Source organism: Perna viridis, chromosome 7 (genome assembly GCF_037379345.1).
Source record: "Perna viridis isolate PV_CMFRI_1.1 ecotype Kerala chromosome 7, ASM3737934v1, whole genome shotgun sequence".
Taxonomy (NCBI): Eukaryota; Metazoa; Mollusca; class Bivalvia; order Mytilida; family Mytilidae; genus Perna; species Perna viridis.
Genome location: NC_142451.1, coordinates 42,087,069 through 42,108,287, shown reverse-complemented (window position 1 = coordinate 42,108,287; position 21,219 = coordinate 42,087,069). Strand labels below are relative to the sequence as shown.

Here is a 21,219-nt window from a genome sequence, read left to right as displayed (position 1 = left end):
AATCAGTGGTCACACTATTCTGATAACAAAAAATATCTGTAGTCAGTTGTTACATATCTCGATATCTCGTTGATATGAAATCAGATGTTCTTTTCAAGATGTCTCATGTCACAACCATTTAAAACTGTCAGTCATAAAACAAATATAGATTATGCAACTTAAATATAAAAATTTCAATGATGTAAGATAAAAGCTGTGTATTCATATTGATATGTATTTCACCTCCCACAATTTCCTGTATGTTGAGGGAAAGTATGAGAGGATTTAGTGAAGTAAAGTCTTAATTTATATTGGATGCATTTACATATACATACATTTGTACATGTATAATTCTGGTAAGGCATTTATAGTGTACACAGTAGTGGAGAAAGAATTTTTTATGAAATGGGCCGTTTTCAGAATTTTTTTTTAAATATTCAAGACTTTAATTGGCCTTTTCTTAACATTCTTAACAGAATTGGCCATTTTCATGTAGGTTCAGTTTGCCTGTTACCCATGGCTTCTGCCTTTTCCTAAACACCAAGTATTAAATGTTTTACTGTCAACCTGCAGGTACGTCTTTGGTTGAGTCCCCAATTTTTATAAAGTACCCTATTACAGGTTTTAGGAAGAAATTTTGGCATGTAGAAACCTTTAGATCTGGTGGAAATGGAAGTTGTTTTGATTTTTGTATGATTTTCAAATAAATTTGCTAAGGGAAGACTGCCTACTGTGAAAGTATTTTTATTGTGTGTACCAATTTTTGTGGTTTAGGGGAAAATGATCAGTTTGTGGATTCTTGAATTCATGGATTTGACAACTCAGTCATACAAACGATAGGAATATTTTCTTTCCGCTGGCAACCAAAGTTCAAGGTTTACCAAACCCACCAAATTCATGAAAATTGATACCTCACGAAAAATAATACTTTCACAACATGTTATGCCTTTTAACTCTGGGTAACAAAAACTCAGGAAGTATAATTGGCTTAAAAACCGTTACATATATTTGTATATACATTAACATTTGAACATGCAGTTTGAAAATTTGGGCTAATGTTGTTGTCTGAATCAATCTGCACTCTCAATAAATTCCTTCACTTACAGAACAGAGGGTGTGTACATTGAAGGCTTACTTGTTTGTATGTATTACTTTAAAAGCACTACAATGTATTTTAGGTTTTCCGTTAGACTTGTGGCTTAATTTAGAGACTGGACCAGTACATACATGTCATGAAGGACCAGTTTTTGAAGCCTTGTTTATTTGACTCCATTTCTGTGGTGATGACCTATGTTTATTTTAGTCTATGGTGACCAACAAGGAAGTGTTTTATAATGATCTAACATTTTGTCATGTCATGGGCTACATTTATGATATGGTCATAACATCATCTATTTCCATTTCTAGCATGTTCTTGACAAGGAGGATCTCAATGTATCTACTTAATATACCTCTAGAATACAAGGAAAATAAGATGTTACGGAAATAGTTCTCATTGTCCCTAAATATAGACTAATAATTTTTCCATTCGTATGCCGCTAACAAAACTTATAATACCGACCAATCTCCAAGAGAATAAAGTAGAATTATTGGCGTCAGAGTTACTTGCTTGTCATTCTGTCTTCGAGAAAATCATTTTTGTATTGGCTTCTACTCTATGATGAATACAACATAATACAATGAATTTCATTATCTAAATTTGACTAGAGTTGATAATTAACTACTAAAAATAAGAAAAATACATCCATTATTTTCTGATATATTGGTTTCTATGGTGACACTGGTATTGATTTAGCCACAGAGTTGACGTGTATTTATCTTGAGCTAACTTACCTTGGGGAAAAAGATAACTCAAATTTGGAAAACATTGAAAGTGTTGGCTAACATGATTGAAACAATTTCAAAGAATCTCTCATGTACGAATGTTCATACAGATCATTTCAAAATACTAGGCATTGTGTATTTTGTATGTATAAAAGCTTAATTGTGGTCAATTCTACAAAACATTGTGTACGAATAGTAGTTATGTTTCCAGCTACCATCAAGAAAAAATTAGGGTTTTTTTATTTTACAAAAACAATTTACATTGAGTTAATGAGGAAACAATCTAGATTTTGACAGTGCTTGAGCCAAAATGGCCATGTAATATTTAGATTAGGCCCAAAAACATAGGGTAGGTAGGGAAGCAGGAAAAAGACATATTTTTTTTTGCCCGGACTAGAATTATGTGTCTGTGTTATTCTACATGGTTTTCTTTTCTTTTAACTCTTATATTGTGTAAGAGGACTTTTTCCTATGATTCTATTAATTGGTATTAATATACTGTCGTGTATCTAAACTTGAAGAATAGTACATGTTCATGTACACAAATCCTACATGCTTTGTTTATTGTATCCTTTATTCATATCCCATCCTCCTCAGATTGCTACAAGAAAAAAAAGAGATTTGAAATTAAATGGGGGTCTCCTAAGGACAGGAGACATATATAATGTAATTCAGTCTTCTATGGAATGTTTCTAGAAAACTCTACTTGGACCATGATCATTCAGTTAAAAAACATTTCTAATACTTTTGATAAGTTGCTGTTTGACAAAAGGTCACTCATGGTATTCACCAATCTAGTTGTCAGACTTGTCTGACCCCAAATTTAATATGATTTTATTAATCATATTTAAGAAAAAATTGGAATATTTCAAATTTCAAAATACCTAAAACACTGAGGAGTTATTCCTTGTAATTTTAAAACCTCTTGGTGATGAGTTTGGCGTCCTAATTTTAAGTTTTGGTTTTTAGTACTTCCAATGTAATTAAAGTTGGACCTATCAATAGTTCCATTCAGTCACTGCTTGTAAGATCTAACAACACTCCATTCTACTTTCTGTTCAGATAACCTTTTCAATATCCTCGGGTTTTTCCTTTTCAATAATGCTTTTCCAAATCATGACAGATGAGTTCTGATTGGCTGATCAGAAAGGTCATCTGAACAGAAAGTAGAATGAAGTGTTGTTAGATCCTACATGCAGTGATTGAATGGAACAGTTGATAGGTCTAATTTTAATTAGATTGTAGTAGTAATGAATACAATTATTTTTTATTTAGATCTTACTATTAACCTGATTCTAATGCTGCTGATCAGAGGTTACTCCTTGAAACATGTGTACAGCATATCCAAATTTGTGATATGTATGATAGATATTTTTGTGTTTAAAGAGTTGGACTGTTAATCTAGGATTGGATTAATTGTATAAGTTTAACTTGTTTTATGATGCAGAGCAAATTAGTTGTTAACGATAACTGATCTATGATAATTTATATTAATATTTCATGGAAGCCTTTGGCAGGGTAAATAACATGTATTGTGAAATTATGATGGTCCATATACCTTTTAGTAACAAAATAAAATCAATTGTTGTTGAGGCCAGAGTAAAAAACTTGTCTGTTTAAGATTACCTTACCTACATAATGTACTCTTTTTCTGCCTATCCTAGCACATTTTATTCATATTTTTTTAAATGTTATTTTTTAGTTGAGCACAATTTAAGTCAAGAAATCCTCCTTTAAGGGTCTATATAATTATATTACTATATATAATTTTACTTACCTACTCTATTTTTCAATTCGGTGTAACCTTAAACAGACATATATTTTTTCTTGGCCTAAGTAATGGTAGAAGTTGTAACTGATCAAAGACCAATTTGGCTGTGCACAGGATGTCATTATATGAAGCTTTTATACAGTATTTTTCAGTAGCAGATCTAGGAGCAGGGTTACAGGGTTTTGAACCCCATTTTTGGAAAATTTATAAATATTGTGCTTAATTTGGGTTAAAAATGAGCAAATAACAGCTTGGACTCTGCTTTCAACATCCTTCGATCTCCTTCTTTATGAAGTCAAAGCTGCTTGTATAGTGAATTGTGTCATTATGTTCATGTAATATACAGTAAGAGAATGTACATTGACTATTACATTAAATTTGTAAGATTTTCAATGATAGGAGATATGCAAGTATGTCACATGAAATAAAAGGACATTTTTAATTGATTAAGGCATGTGTAACTGTGTCATGGACTTTGGAAGCTTGAAAACCATGTTTTCATTAACTATTGCTCAAGGACAGGGGACATAAATTTTAAAAACTACCCCTAATTTTTAGCTTCAATTAGTATAAATGGGACCATACTACAAGGTATCAAATTTACTTTCAAGAGTGGAAGGTCCTGAAACTTTAGGAAAATCAAAAGTCTGCAATAAAGTGTCCATGAAAATGGTTCAAATTCTGGAATATAGGTCAAAAGAATTTAAAAGGTCCTAGGTCAGAAATTAATGGACCCTATCTTGGACCACCACTACATTTTTTATTTGAACCCATGTACTAAAAGAATAAGCACTATCTGTTGATATGGTTTCCATGAAATCCAACTTAAGATGGTTGTAGGGTTTGGAAATTCTTGTTTTGGTCCTAAAAATCTTTAATTGGAATCTGTTTGGCCTGTGTATTAATTTTCAATTCCTTTACAATAGACCCAATGAGCATGCTCAGTATTTCTGTCAGGTAGGGCATAGGTAGAACAAAAGAAATTTTTTTGCAGAAGTTATATTGAGCATGCTCTACAAGTACTCATCCACTGACCAACGGTACAACGATTATCATTAAGGGTCTATTTACTGTGGAAATCAAGCCAGTTGTGGCAAAACTTTAGCCAAACTGTGTGTTACTAAGTGTTAAATGTAAATTTGATTTTAGTGGATTCTGTATGAAAGATGTAACAAAAATGGATATAGTGAATATGTCAAAGAGACAACAACCACACAACATATTTTGTTGGTACATGCATCCAGTTTTGCAAAATCCCAATGAATTAGATAGTCTAATGCTTGATTTGATTGTTTGTAATCTGCAGAAATCACTAAAATTGGTACAAGACAAAAAAGTCTGTGTTGTGACAGACTTAAACTTGTCTATCACATACATAAAAACTGCTATAGCAAAGAAAAAAACCAAAAAACAAAAACCAAAAAAAATATTATAAAACAAATCAAATGCATATGTACAAATCTGCTGAACTACATGTATTTAATTTAGCTGGCTGTACAAAAATGCCAAACGTCAAGTTTACAATCATTACTGCAAGTAAAAGAATATTACATTTCTTACCTTTTGAACTTTTACCGTATTACAAACAGGTTACTTCTTTATTGTATTGGTTTATTTTTCAGGTATCTGTGTTTATATAAAGATGACTTCTGTAAATCACCCCGGTAATTGCCAACATTGTGGAGTCTAGTGTTAGAACTATATAGAAAATCTGTGAAAATAGAGGCCTGAAAGACGTAAATGAACACTTCAGAGTAGTTGTTCTCTCTTGGAATAGTGCTTTAAGGTAGGTAAGACTTTTCAACACTTTAAACCAGAATAACTTCTATTTGCACACTATGTTTGTGTAAGCTGTTAAGGAGATTTGTAATGTTTTTGAAGTTTTGGATATTTTTATTCTATTACTGCTTAGCAGGATGCCATTTATAAATTTCACAAAAGAACTAGAAGAGAATGAAACATATATTTAAATTGGACATATGACTGGATACAATTTTTATTAGCTGTACAAATGTGTTTGACTAGTCAGTTTTGGTCAAATTTGTTACATGTTGAATCACTTAATCTGGTTTGTCTGTTACACCAGAGAGTAATCAAGGGAACCATGCTTCTAGTGAAAATCAAAACAATGCAATTCAGGGACAAAGACCAGACATAGAAAACTGACACACACAACAAAGACCTAACTTAAAATAACCAAAATAATACCAATAAAGCATCAAAAGTAAATGAGCAACTCTGACTCCACTTAAAACTGGGAGCATGGACCAACTGTACTGTTAGGGTAAGCGTCTTCTGGTTTTTAGAAACACCTACCGAGCTACTCATAAAAAGTCAAGTCCAGGGTAGGCAAAAGAGGAAAGTACAATTATGACACAAATTAGTTCTCATTGTACAGATGGATACACTGTAATGAACCATGAGTTCATGATTACCATAGGACGAGATTCCACAATAAAACTTTATAGTAGTATTTGAATAATATAAATACATAGGCCAAATGATAATTACTATGATACAAAGGAAGTCAACAGTATACATGTAAAACCTCATACAATCAAAATGAATTTCAATTCAGTACAAATTCTGTAGCTTCGTATGATTCATATCTTAAGTAGCACTCCACATAAGATTCATGCAAAATGTGATTCATGGTTGGAAAGCACACATTTTTATTTTTGATAATTTGTTTAAAATGTCATAGCAAACGGAAGGTAACATGTGGTTTTTCATATAACCCTTGTTCATAGGAGATAAATATTACATAGAATGCACGATAGAATTCAAAATTAAGGGATGTAACTCTGTAAATGACACTCAAATACAATAGAAACTGTTGAATTTTCAATGTGGATTATCTCCTAAGAGCAGACAGATTGGAAAGAGTAATCATTTATTTCATCATATAGACCTATAAAGAAACTTTATAACAAAAATAAAAATATATAGCCTTTTATAAAATATATTAAAAATACAGAAATACAACTTTTCTCTTAGTTTCATGAGGTGATAACTTTGATAAATATTGTACTTCATTACCTCAGGTACATGATCATTAGTTGTTGATCTTTAAGTTCTGGGAAAGATTGGCCCAAGGGGGATTTCCAGTGATTTTCTTTGTAATCAACCTAATTTTTTAGCATAAGAAAGGTCTTTGATCTGCCTATCTCTTACTGAAATTGGATACATGTACAATGTATTTTATTAAGACTTCAAAAATGAATGCCTAAGTTTAGGAAGTTTCCAGTCAGATGAAACCAGGCTTTTATAAGCTGAATTAAAAATTTTGCACAATATTTGTTGACACAATTTTCTTCTATTTTAAAAAAGTTACTGGAAGTCTGCTTTTCAAATCTGTTTTTTTACCTTTACAATTTTTTTGGTGCATTTACTTTCGATTTTCTGAATTTAGCTTTGTTGGTTGGCCTTGTTAATTTGTAGGTGTAACCAGTGCAAAAATAAAAAAAATGATTGAGAGAGCTGAGATGCTGAAAAGAACATGTATTTAGGAAAATTCTTCATGTGACAATGTTATCGCTATAGAAACAAGTGTAAACAAGATTATAGCTCTTCTTCAACAATCAATACTTGTTGCCATTCTGAAATCTGTTTTTGATAAGCTCTTAAAGAACTTCATTACCCTGACCCAGGCACCAGATCAATAAACTGGAATCATTCATGTGGAAACAAATTCATTCAACCGTTAAAACATGATGTAATTTTGATGTAACCAATCAAAAAGCAGAATATTAGATGATGATTGGAAATATGTATGTTCAACGGAGCATGAAACATCAAATGATTGTCATTGATAAGATCTCTGATACATGTAATAGGTTTAAATTTTCCTCTATTAAACTAGAGTAACCCTTGTTAGTCAATATGTTAGAATTGGGAATAGATGGTATATGTGGTGTCAGCTGTTAAATACTGAATTAAACTTGAGGTAGGAACCTTATTGTACAGAATTTATGCTAAGAAAAAAACCCAACTTTTCTTGCATTGTATTTTCAACTATGTCTTAATCATTAATGAAACTTCAGCCAAATAATTTCGAAATCTGTAGAAGACTATGTCCAGTATACATGTGGGTATAAGATTTTTCAGAAAATTAACCCTTCACTATCTCCTGATGATTTATGAATAGAATTTGAAGAGAGTTCAAATCATCTTTTTCATATTACTCTGAAAATGTATTAAATTAGGGTTGCAGTTTCATACTTGTGTATCTCTTGGACTTCTCAGGTAAATCATAATTGGATTTTAAAAATTATTCTGAAATTAAACCAATGCCATTCCTTCCATATTACAAAGAATAAGTCAAGTTTTATTATGTCTCCATTCACTTTGGTAGGCAGACATTGTTTCTTCCATGTCCGTCTGTCAAACTCCTTGGAAACTAGTGTACCAAATTTCATGAAAATGAGTAGGTTGTTAGGACATGTAATTTATGCATATTATCAGAGTAATCAAGGGAACCAAGGTTATAGCCGTAATCAAAAGAATGTAATCCAGGGACAAAGACCAGACATGGAAAACAGACATACACAACAAAGAACATAAAGTAACTAAAATTATACATACAAAGTAACAAAAGCAAATGAGCAACTCAGACTTCACTAAAGACTGGGAGCATGGACCAGGTGCACCGGGAGGGAATTTATTAATTTGGAAATGGGCAGGGGACATCTTGCATTTTTATAGTCAAAAACAAACTTTAATCTTCTAAATGCTTGATGAGATTGCATACATGTATGTCAATTTTGGTAAAACTGTAACAGAGCTATGTGTCTTCTTATGCCTGAAATCCTCTGTCTCCATCTAAAATTTGTATTCTCCACCTTCCATGATTAACTAGAGCTAATGATGAGGTAATTTGAACTAAAGGTTTTTTTTATCAATAAAATCAGCTATAAAGAAAGATGAATTTTTGATAAAATCTATTCACTTAGAAAATAATAGAATGTAGAAAATGACGAACCCACTACTTGTAAAACTGATACAATGTACATGTACACTGGGTATTTATTTGATTTACATAACAAAAACAATTCTTTGGAAGATAAATATTCAGTTAAAATTTTTTGTGAATGTAAATTCAAATTAAGATTTGGGCAGGTTTAAAAAAATTGGGAAAAGATGAAATAGAACAAATTTTTTAAAAAGTTGGATACTGTTTGACTATTTATTTTTTATTTTTCAGAAATCAGTAGTTCAGGTTGACATTAAGTTTTTACATATTAGGAAAAACACAGTTCTAAATAATCTGGAAAACACAAATTATATTTTTATTTTATTTTGTGTAATCTTTGAAAGTTTGTTCATGCAACAATTTTCACTAGAATCAAAAACCTTTAGTTCTTACAGCACTTTGATTTAAAAGATTTAGAGGATGCACAAATTTTGCAACATCATAATTTTGTAGTTTAGGCCTTATACTCTTTACCTTGTACTGAAGAAAGTTCCAAACCTCAGAATTCTGAATAAAAAACTGAAATAGTCAGATTTGCATTGCTTCACACCGGGTGACATAAATGGCCAGCCCGTGGTAAAACATTGATAAAATGGATTTTTTAAAAATTTATTTTGATTCTTATATGACTAATTTATTTTAAATAGATGCAACTTGTGTGTTGCACAAAACGTTGGTCATGTGTTTATTACTGTTTTTTTTACCATGGCTGTGGTCTAAGGAGCTTTGAAGCATATCATATTAGAATCATGGATATATGTAACTGTTTGATGAAAAAAAAGATCTCTATACAAATTGCTTTAAAGCTGCAGTAAAGTATTCTAACAAAGTCTTGTACTGCATGATATTTATGTCAGCCGTTATAATGGTTATCCCCATTATTACAATATAAATGTCATGCACAGATGTATGAAGTTCTCAAGTGCTATGTTACAACTTTCATCTTCTTATGGAGCATAAAAATAGTCCCTTTGATCAAATATGCATTCTGTAAGTGTTAAAAGCAGGTAAACATTACCATAGAGTACACATAAACTGCGCTTTACCTTGTTTTTCTTGGTGTTATTACTACAATGTTTTCAACATCTTTCTCTGTTTAAAGTTAAATACAACTCTTGTTAAAGTTAAGGCAAAGGGCTCACAAAACACATAGATAAGATATTACTGTCTTGTTGAACTAAGGGTTACTGTGTAAGTATTGATGTTAACAATCCATGTACTGGTATAACATGTACATGTTTATACATGCTATATATGTAGGGAAAAATAGTCATTTTTTAATACCCCTTGATTTAAAAAAAATACTTTTATCACTCAGGTCTCAACCAAATATTTAAAGCAGATAACCATTTAAATACAGTTCAAGTTCAGATAAAGTGCATGTTGCATTCTTCAGTCAGGAATAATGGCTTTTTTGTACATCAAATTTTGTAATGAGGGGATATCCAGATCTACTTTCTCTGGTTCTCCTGATGTAACTTGAAATTCTTTTTTGCAGAAGTTAGTTAGGTGATGTTTTGCTGTAATCATAATTATTTGAAACTTGTTAGTGTTTTTATCCATTTAATCTGATTACTCTGTTAGTCATCTCTGCAAAACTTTTAGCTGGACTAATACTTGAAGATTGAACAGATTTAATGCTGGAATTTTGCCAAGATGAGGGGGAGTCTGCAACACCTGCTAGAGGCTAATGTAAAAACATGTCATTTTCATTTTAACTTTTTCTTTATCAGATTTAAGGGTTGTGGGGTTCTTGATCAACTTGTACTTATTCATGTGAGGCTCTGGATGAGAGGTATTTTTTAATAGCCAGTCCTTACTTGCCAAATTTCCATGTACCTGTACATTTATTTTAAAAGGTTTTCACACTGTGGAATCATAGCTGCTGGTTGGAGTAAAATCTTTTGAGATACTATGAATCTCAAGACAACTGAGGGTGCAAGACAAAGAAGTCACTAACACCCAAAGGTAAGATTTCAAGTTCTTTAACAAGACTCATGTAAGTTTGAGAACATTGAAATCTTACCTGTAGGTGTCAAGGATTTCCAAGTCTTAATTTTGTGAGTTGATTATCGTACATGCCTACAAAAATGTGAATATTCTATTTTCGAAAGTGAGAAAAACAAAAGGCTATTTTGTTAATATGTCTGTATAGGACATATTGTATTGCCTTAACAACCTGAGCTTGGAGACTTACACATGTATGCTTCAGGACTGTACATTGAAAAGGGCAGGCCTTTCATTAAGGGGCAGTCAGGTACTCTTACCCTTCTAAAGTACGGAAAGGTACCTCCATAATTTTAAAATTTCATACATTTTTATTAAACAAAATGATGAAAAGTACCTCCTACAAAACAAAAGTTACCTGCATTGAAAAAAAATACTGAAACCCCTGAAAGGGCAGGGAAAAATGAGTACAAAAGTTTTAAAAGAAACTTTTTCTCGAGTAACTCAGGATTCTCGTGGTTAAAATCTGAAATTAGATGCAAATGCAACCAGAAATTCATTTAATGTAGACTTGTCTGATGTTTTATTGTCAAGCCAAAAGAAAATAATAGTTATGTTTCCTGCTCCTAGCAAGAAAAAATAGGATCGGTATGTAGGGAAAATATTTTATTTTTCAAAAGTATTTTACACCGAGTTAATAGGGAAACAATCTAGACTGAGCCGAAATGGCCATGAAATGTTCTGGGTTGGTGCAAAAAACTAGATTAGGTAGAGTAGCTGGAAACAGACATATTTTATTGGTGAACTGGCTGCTACCGCCTATCTTCATGTCACTTAATATTTTAAAAAAATGCTTAGAGAGATGCATGTACCAATATATTTTCAGTGTAATGATTTGTGTTTTGAATTAAGAGACAAAAATTTTCGAGTTCATTATAAGGAAACCATCCCTTTTTTTCCCCTGTTTCTTTTTTCATCAATTTTATGGTATTAGAGATATGAAACTTTAAACTCAAAAATAATTTGGTTATATGTTCTTGTTTAATGAGTATTGACCAAGCTGTCTACCTTAAAAAGTCCTGAGTAGAAACATGAGCTAGTGGTTGCATTGTCGTTTCTTTAATAATTCCTGTCATTTTGTATTTGACTTTCTATTTCAGGACTGGTTTTGAAGTGAATGAAGATAAAAATGTTAAGATGACATTTCAGTGGCAGAAGCTAAGTCCCACAGAGTTTCATCAGCTGCAAGAGTACATATCTTGTAAGTAATTGAGACCAACATAACTGGAGTTGGGGAAGGGTCATTATAAAAATCCTTTAACAGTCCTTAAAAGTAACGACTCTTAAGCTTACATAAGACTTACAGGCAGGTAAATCCTTTTGGTTTGTTAGGATTTATGTCGTTGACAAACCAATGGGACTTAGGTACACATAAGTCTTACATGAAACAATGCCCTGACCCATAAACTTGTTTTTGGGACTGATGTGCACATAAGTCTTACATGAAATGATGCCCTGGCCCGTAAAACTTGTTTTTGGGACTGATGTGCACATAAGTCTGATATGAAATGATGCCCTGGCCCGTAAAACTGGTTTATGGGCTCATGAATTTCTCCAAATGGTGGAGTAACAAGCCAATTATATTTAAAGAAAAACGTCATAAACTTAAAGTTTCAGGCATGTGCTTTAAAACGATAACTGTGAAGACTGCTGTAATGTCCATTGCATGTATTGAAGTTATCGTTTAATTGAGCGACTTTGGGTTTTCGTCCTGTGATGGAGCTACATGTTAAATTTCCAGAAACTGAATATTGATAAAGATCTATAAGACTGTATATGTATGGATTATTGGTACATGTGTACTTAGTACATGTACCTACGACATACATGCACAATGATAGATTGCATCATAGAATAAAAAACCATTAATATCAAATGTCAGTTTTATGCTTTCTGATGGCTAATGTACTAAACTCCCAAGAACTTTTTGAGAGGTTGGTTTTGTTGGAATCATCTTTTTATATTTCAATTCCCAACAAAGAAATCTTAAATGTACAAAAACTGTATTGTCATATTCTGTAGTACAGCTTGGATCAATTTTGTTTTATCCTGGATCCCCAAATGTTCGATTTCAAATGTTTTGATTTGTTGAACTTTGTGTGAAGGAAGGATTTTAGGAAAATCTCAACATGAGATTCTTTATGGAACTGTATCCTTAGGTTAGAACAATTAAGTACCAGTCTTTCTAAAAATCAGACAGGAGGTGATTCATGCATGTCAAAAATCCACCAAACTCAGTCTTGTTTCTTGTTCAGAGACAGTTACTGATCACATGACCATCTTAGTTTTTTATTTGGTTATTGCACTTTTCAGATGAAATACATATAGATTGTACATGAAATTTGCACTTTGGAAGAGTTATTGTTCTTGATTTTGTTCAATTTGGTTGATTTTATTGGGAAATAAATGTATGATTTCTTCAAAAGTACAAATCTGAATTTGGGAAAGACAACTGTTATGGAAAAATATGGCATATAAAGATTGAAAAAGCATTGTTTGTTAGGTAGGTTTTTCTTCACAATGAATCACTTTAATACAGACTCTGTCTGAATTTTATATGGACTGGTACTTGAGCACAAATTGATTATGAAGGTTATATTGTTCCAATGAATTTATGATTTTTTGAATTTTTTGACCTGTGCAATATATTATGTGTTTTTTTTTTAAATTTTATTTTGAAAACAAGATTCGTCAAAGAAGTTGAAGGATGTCCTAGAAGAGTTTGAAGGCTCCTGTGAGGAGGTAAGAAAAATCCAGATGATTTGTTATGAGGATGAGAAAAGCATGTACTTGACTCCTGTCAGGTCTGCAGAAATCCATTTTCCTGCTTGACAAACTTAATCAAATTTTAAACCTAAAAAGGAGATATTGAAATAGCATACCATGAAAAATGGTATTGTTAATTTTTTTTTCACAATGTACAAGCATCTTCAATTCAACATTACATGAAAAATGAAATGTAGGCTTGCATAATTAATTTATGACATATCCATACCAATAGTTATTTTTGTTAACTAAGGTTTAAAAATAGGACTGAATTTTGTAGTTTAATTTTTAGTTACAATCACTTTGAAAAATAAATAAGGTGTTAAAATACATTTATTTAGCCATTCTATATTCTCAACCATTTTATTCTGGTCACAGATAACTCCTACATGGTGGTAAATTTAATTTGTTCCTGAAGGGTTGTCATCCTATATTATGAACTGTATTTCAGTAATTATCTATTGTAATCTTTGAGTCTTGAAGGTGCTTATGAACCCAACTAATATGACATGTAACCCACCCTTTATGTTTAAATCTAAAGGCCATTGAAAATTAATTATTTGTTTTTTTGTTTCTTGGCCTCTTGTGTTGCTTTAATTGAAGTCTAAAAATTTTAAATATGGCAGTTGTTTAAAGTTTGTATGCACTTCATGCTGTGGTCTTCATGTACTTTAGTAAAAGAATATTTTATACAGAAATACTCTTATGCATGTATAAACTCAGAAATGTGACAAGAGGACTTTTATGATTTAAACAACTTTGTTATGTAGTTTTTTGTGCCTGCAATGACAAGAACTTGTCCTTCAATATAAGTCCTTCTTGGAGACTGTAGACATAATTTTCCTCTTTGTATAGGCTCTAACCGTAGGCCAGAGGTGGGGATTAGGGAAAGATAGGTGTTGTTTCTTTCATGTCTTTAGGACTGATGTCAGACATTCACCCTCCAACTTTAATCATATTTTCTCTCATTTTCAAGGCAAAAATTTGAAAATTCTATTGTGTTCCCATAAATGTCAAGATAATTTCTTTAGACATGATTTTCTTTTGTTTTTCATATTAGGATTTTATAAAAAAAAAAAACCAACAAAACACCAGTATGACGACTTTCCTTGTTACAAATATCTGCATTATTTCTTGGCCTCTTAAAATCCACTCCAAGATGAGGCCTCCTGTTTGGTGAATTCTTGATACGTCCCAGTCCTGGCTGTAGATGATTTCACCTTATTGTTATATTGATAATGAGGTACTGTAGTATTTCCTTACTTCCATTTTTTGGCTGTTTTGGTTGTTTTGGCTGAAAGGCTTTGTCCTATAATCGTATATACCAGTATTAGCAGTTATATAATATTCATAATACCCTATTAGTGAAATTTATTGTCCTTTTAGCAGGAGATAGGAAGATTTGAAACAAATAGTTTCAAGTGCTTTAACTTCTAAATAAACAGATAATTTGTTCAAGTCATAATAAACTAATGATATGTGATTGTTTGTTTACGTATAAGAATTTTAACCTGGTGAGGGTCCCAAGAGCACATATATGTGTATTACCTTGACAAGGTTTCCGAATGACTTTTTACTCCCTTCCATTGAAGTGAGCATATTGTATAATTTACACAAAGTCTCTTATTCCATCATTCCCCAACAAACTGTTTCCTTGATCGTACCTATAAACCCTTCTGCGTAAAGGGGTGGTGGGGGGGGGGGGAATTTCACATAAAATCAATGACAAATGTAGAATTGTAAGATTTGTGGGAGGCTTTTGGTTCAAATTTCTATGTTTTTTTTAAGAAAAACACACAATAATATATAATTTTTGACATAAAAATTTGCTTTAACATGAAAATATCTCACATGAACTGTGCTAAAGGTTAACATGTATGCTTGACTGTTTTTTCTAAATGGTGTTAAGTAGCTGTCTTTGGAAGAACCATGCAAAATCTGAAAAATGTGATACACCCCAAAAAAGGTTACATATTTTTATTTTTGTAATTAAGTTGTTTGTGGGTCTATACTATGAAATGAGTAATTATTCATTCAAATCTGCCTGCTCTTAGAAGATAATCAACATTGAAAATCCAGTAGATTCTATTGTATTTGAGTGTCATTTACAGAGTTGTCTCCCTTAATTTTGAAATCTACAGTGCATTTGTATAATTTTTATCTCCTAAGAGCACTGGTAATATGAAAAACCACACGTTATTTTCTGTTTACTATGACATTTCAAACAAAATATCAAAAATTAAAATTTGTAGGCTTTTTACCCATGAATCACATTTTGCATGATCCTTAGCTGAAGTGCTACATAACTGTTATGTACATTTTCCAAGGTTGTGCTTTTCCACATGAGCTTTTGGTATTGTGTTTTATAGAAAGGAATTTCCTCTGGCCTTTAATGAATATCTTGTTAGCCTTGAAGACTAAGTTGACTCATTTTCTTATTAATAGATAAAAAATTCCAGAAATTTTGAATTCAAGCAATCCTATGACTTGAAATTTAAGTTCAAGAAAACATTCAGTGAGTGATGATTACTTAACTTGGTCCAGAATTCTTAATACTGAAAGATATCAAAATAAGATAGAAATGCAAAAGTAGGTAACTAGAAAAGAAAGTGGAAATTAGGAATGTGTCAAATAGGCAAGCACCTTACCAAGCTGTACTTACAGTGAAGCAGTCTATAGGCCTTCAATGAACAGTGAAAAAATTCCCACGTCTAGAGTCTGCGCTCAACTGACCCCTCAAATGATTCCTGTACTGGATCAGTGGAATGGATACAACCAAAGGACATAAGATAACAATAATAAAACATACAAAGAAGCGAAAGTAAATGTGTAACCTGGAATCCACCAAAAACTGAGAGCATGGACCAGTTGCACCAGTAGGGTAATAAAGGCTTGAGGTTCCCAGCTTTGGACGGGCTAAACAGTGTCATGTGGTTAAATAGGATGCTCGAAACGAGAAGGGTCTTTAAAAGTCTTATTGGCCTAAAATTCAACTGACAAATAATTATTAAGTGTTGAATGATTTTATTTTGGAGACTTAAACAAAGCACAAATGAGAAATCATATGTGAAAATATAAAATTGTTTCTTGGGTGTGGACATAGTTTTCTGGACGTAAATATGTCCGAAAAAAAACAATAAAATTTATAATTTTCAAAAGTTTATGCTAAATGACATAACATTGTGGAACCATTATGACATCATAACATTGTGGAACCATTATGACATCATAACATTGTGGAACCATTATGACATCATGACAATGAATTAATGCCATAGAATATTATTATTCTTTATATTTATATATTTTACTATATTATGAACAACTTTTATGTTATAGCAATAAAATTGATATTTTTAGGTAATATTTATAACTTAATACCCCTATACACCTTTATTTCATGATGACATACAGTTAATGTGATTTCTTTTTCAATTGGTCCTAGAAGTTCGAAATTTAAGAAATTTTGCCAATTTTGAAATGTTGATAACATTGTCATGATTTGTTTGATGAAATATGATCATTAATTATGTGTCCTTTAAACTTTCTGAAACCTGTCTTAATCATGATGGAAGAAATAAAAAAAAATGAGTAATTGTCTAAGGAAAATGTTGAGAGGTCATTGCCTTTGGATAGCAGTACTAATGTCGTTGCTTCAGATTGTCTCTATGAATTCGGTAAACATTAATATTCTGACAGGGAACATAAATGATTCAATTGTATAAATGTTTTGAATAAGAGGTGTCCTAATTGTATCAAACATTCGAACCCGGAAGATTTACTCTTTCAATTTTCAAAGAAATACTTAATTTTCTCTTTACTTGATTACAGCCCATTGCCTATGATGGATTTAAGAAGTTCATGGATATTTATATGGAAGCTGAGATTCCAGAAGAATTATGTAAACATTTGTTCCTGTCCCTAATGAAAAAGGTCAATGACCCTCCACAGACCATTACCACGACAACCACACCTGGTAAGGACTTTCATCATGTCAAAGATGTCGCTGCTGTTACAGCCACCACCACAGTGTGTGCCCCAATAACTCACCTAGGCACTGATATACACTTGGACAAGACAGAAAAACATCAAGGTTTTGTTGAAAAAATTCATGGCTTGACTGAAAAACTACATGGACTTGGTCACCATGGCGACAAAGGTCATAGCCGCCATGACAGTGGTGAATCTGGGAAGCGTAGTCGTGCAGGTATCCAAAAAAATTGGTGTCAGCATGCAGTTTAATGTAGTTCAAATATGTAACTCTTTTCAATTTATCTTTAACTCTAAATGTGTTAATCGGTGAAAGGTTTCAATTTTTTTTGTTTATTTCTTTAAATAAATATTTATTGTTTTATTTTTGCATGATTAATGTATTAGCTTTGTCAGCTGTTTTAAAAAAAAGTCTGATTTATTTCCTGACAAAGATACATAAATTCTATCTTTCATTTTCTCACATCCCCGATTCTCTTACAGAAAGGTATAAGTGCCCTATCATGTTCATGAAAATGATACCTAGGGTAATTTTTACGGCTATTTTTAAGATATTTTATTGTCAGTATAGGTTAATGTACGTAATATAGGTAAACCAAAGTAATGAAAGTGGGTGTGGTGCTTAAAGGTAAATTTCTTATTTGTAAAGGAAAGAAATTAATATGCTGAAAACATGATGGTCTTTTAAATTGGACAAAAATGACACATGGATATTTTAAAGAAAAACTGTATTTAAGTAGTATTTCATATTTGTATGAATACACGTCACAAAAGCCTGAAGTTCAAACATGAATTTATATAAATTAATATATGCTTGACTGTATACTTCAGTCTTGAGGCTTACTTAAATACACTGCAACATCTGTGGATTGTGCATTTTCCACCAAACTGTAGTGTACACATACATTCATTTCTAAACACATTTTGTTTAAACATGTAGGCATTAATTTTATTGCATTAGTCTAGAAAATCATTCAAATGTTTAAATCACTTAACTTGTTTAACCATTTGATATGTTATAACCAAGACCAATTTCAAATAGTTTGTTTATTCAAGACAACACCATGGGGTGGTGTAGATGTAAAATTCATTTCATTTCTTCTGTATTTTTCATTAGGTCATTTGTACCAGCAGCTGACTACTCATATTGCTATGGCCTGATTATGTTGTTGCCATGGTGACTAGTTCTGTAGTTTTGATGTCATGAAGTGTAGTTACTCTTTAAGATCTTACTAGTTTCTGGTCTGTAGATCTGTATGATGTGTTTATGCTTCAAATATGTTGAATACTGATTGATATTATGTTCTATGACCCTCATGCTACTTTTGTATGAAGGTACATTTTGTACATTTAAAGTTATCAATTTTTTTCTAATTTTTGTTGTTGAAAAATAATAGAATGCTTTTAATCTCCCTTGTCTGAACTGCAGCATGAATAAACCAGATTACTGTCTTAACCATTCAGGGATCAAATTACTACCAGCCCTTTCTGTCCATGTTCATAAGCTTAAGCTTGATATCCCTCGATTTTTTTAGAAGTAAATATTATTTATGTCAAATATAAAAACTGCAATAAAGTTGCATGCCATATTTTCCCAATTAACTTGAGTACATTGACAGTTCTGTATCCTTTTTATGACTTGAATACTCCAGTAGTAAGAGCACTTTGCAAATGATAAAGAGATGGTACTAAAAGGTGCTAAATGATCTTGTTTACTATAATAAACTCAGCAGAGTTTTTAGGATTAGAAAGATTTTTTTTTACACAGAGAGCAATGTATCACTGGTTGTCAAATAAGTGAAAGATTATTGCTTCAGACCTGGTCTGGGTTTCATAAAATTTCTCAAATTAAGATTTTCCTCAAATCCTTCCTCAGCTCAAATTTTGACCAATCAGATTGCCTGAAATTGAAGATTTGAGGAAATTTTCATCTTTAGATTTTTTTATGAAACCAAGATCTGGTCATATAGAGTCAAATACTTTTTTCATAGAAAAAAATCATTTGCTAAGAATTTTCATATCAGATCTTTAGTCAACCAAGATATCAACCAATTAAATGTATTGTGAAAAAAATTAGGAAAACCTTCAGGATTTGAAAACAAAAATCATCAGACTTTCAGCTACATGTCCACCTGTTCTCTCCCTCTTAGGAAAATATATCTATTAATCCCAATGTATGTAATATGGGTAGTATATTTAAATTTCATGGTTAAAACTACAAGAATTACTCATAGATGGATGTAGTTGAAAAATTTTGAAAGAGTAATCAAGGAAACTAAGGTTAGAGTGGAAAAAAAAATATATTCAGGGGACAAAGACTAGACTGGAAAAACAGAAACATACGACAAAGAACATGAAATAACCAAAATGTACAAAGAAACGAAAGTAAATGAGCAAACTCGGACTCCACTAAAAACTGGGAACATTGACCAGGTGCACAGGAGGGGTATTTAAACAATACAATCCAATTGTTGCTACTATTGTCCATATTTCTCTGTATATAAATAAAAAGTAGTACACAGTCGCTTTCCCTCATTGTAAATTTCTCCTCCTTTCCCGTGGATGACTGCTTACAATGGTTTTGACATCAGTTGATTTACCTTATATTTTCCATTGTTGAAGGCTGCATTATCCGTGGGCTGCACCCCCACAATAATAAAATTTGTGGTTTGTTTTGATATTTAGTTGTGATTTGTGACTGAAATAGATTTCCACAGATTACAAACTATATTATGACTGTAAAGATAGATTCATGCATTCTTAAATGACAAACTTGTAATGTCAACATAAAGAGTAAAATAACAACTTTATGTGTGTGGGAGTTAAATAGTGTGATGTAAGAGTGTTGTGAGGTGCTATATGGTAATATTATAGATAAATACTTACTTATTATTTTATATTAGTTACTCAATGTGTTTTGACACCAGCCAGTTTTTGTTGGCCCATCTTCCTGACATATTAGATGTACCACTAATTGTCTCTATTTTCACATGTCAGATGATAACTCAAAAATTAACTGTGGGATTTAAATCTTTTTTAGTCAGACATTTGTAAGAGTTACAGGACTTAGAAAACCTGAATTGGGGAAATGAGTGTATCAAGTGTTTTAGAGAAGCTATTAAAGTTTTTTATCCATGACTGACTCCTGTAGACAACAGATATTGGAACTCATCAAACATTGATATAAAACCTCTTGGTAGCAAATGACTAGTAATTCAGAAATTATTGAAAAAAAATGCAACTAAGCTGCAAACTGGCATTTATGAAGTGTTTACATGATTGAAGGTGTTTTTTTCCCGTTTCACAAGGGTTACAATTATGATAGTAAAAAAAATTGATGAAATCACGACAGAAAATGCATATACTAATTTCAGAATATATTGTTAGTTATTTGAAAAAAAGACAATAATTGCATTATGAAATACCAAAGGTCTAAAACTGAAGGTCATAATATTTATGGATAATAATTAATAATTTCAGAATTTAACCCTGTGCCTTCAAAGTGACAGATTTCTGGTTTATTCATGGTCTCATTAGTCAGAATTCGTTTATCTCTGTATTTATTTTTCATTTCAGAAGCCAGTTTATTATGATATATTTATAAGAATTAAATTAAAATCAAACTTTCTCTAAATGGTATAAAATTTTCAATGTGACTTACTGTATGGCAGGTAATTTTTGTGGACTTATAAGGCCATTTTGAGGCCAAAAGGTAAATAAGAAAATGTTGGTGTTACTAATATTTGTATTTCTAATTTGTGCCTATTCTAAGTTCTTAATACTTAACCCAGAGTAAATATTTTTCAGAATTTATTTTTTTTTATTTAAGACAGGCTGCTTAAATACGCCAAAAAATAAGCACCATGAGAAAAATTACCTGCTATACATTTTTTTGTTTTTGTTATGACAT

The 21,219-nt window shown here is 31.6% G+C and overlaps 1 protein-coding gene across 7 annotated transcripts in view; it reads left to right on the top strand.

Moving 5' to 3' along the window:
* The window catches only part of LOC148612762 (diacylglycerol kinase beta-like), a 93,766-nt gene that overhangs the window by 7,291 nt on the left and 65,256 nt on the right, over positions 1 to 21,219 (top strand). For 2 of the 7 annotated variants that reach the window (XM_088594481.1, XM_088594484.1), the window contains exons 2-5: positions 5,197 to 5,360; positions 11,654 to 11,754; positions 13,240 to 13,295; positions 17,151 to 17,526. In XM_088594481.1, the coding sequence (XP_088450607.1) occupies positions 11,691 to 11,754; positions 13,240 to 13,295; positions 17,151 to 17,526 (496 nt within the window). In that variant the 5' untranslated portion in view covers positions 5,197 to 5,360; positions 11,654 to 11,690. Of the gene's footprint in view, positions 1 to 185; positions 336 to 5,196; positions 5,361 to 7,419; positions 7,521 to 11,653; positions 11,755 to 13,239; positions 13,296 to 17,150; positions 17,527 to 21,219 lie in introns of those variants that run through there. The other 5 variants (XM_088594486.1, XM_088594482.1, XM_088594487.1 and 2 more) reach the window with 5 other exon arrangements.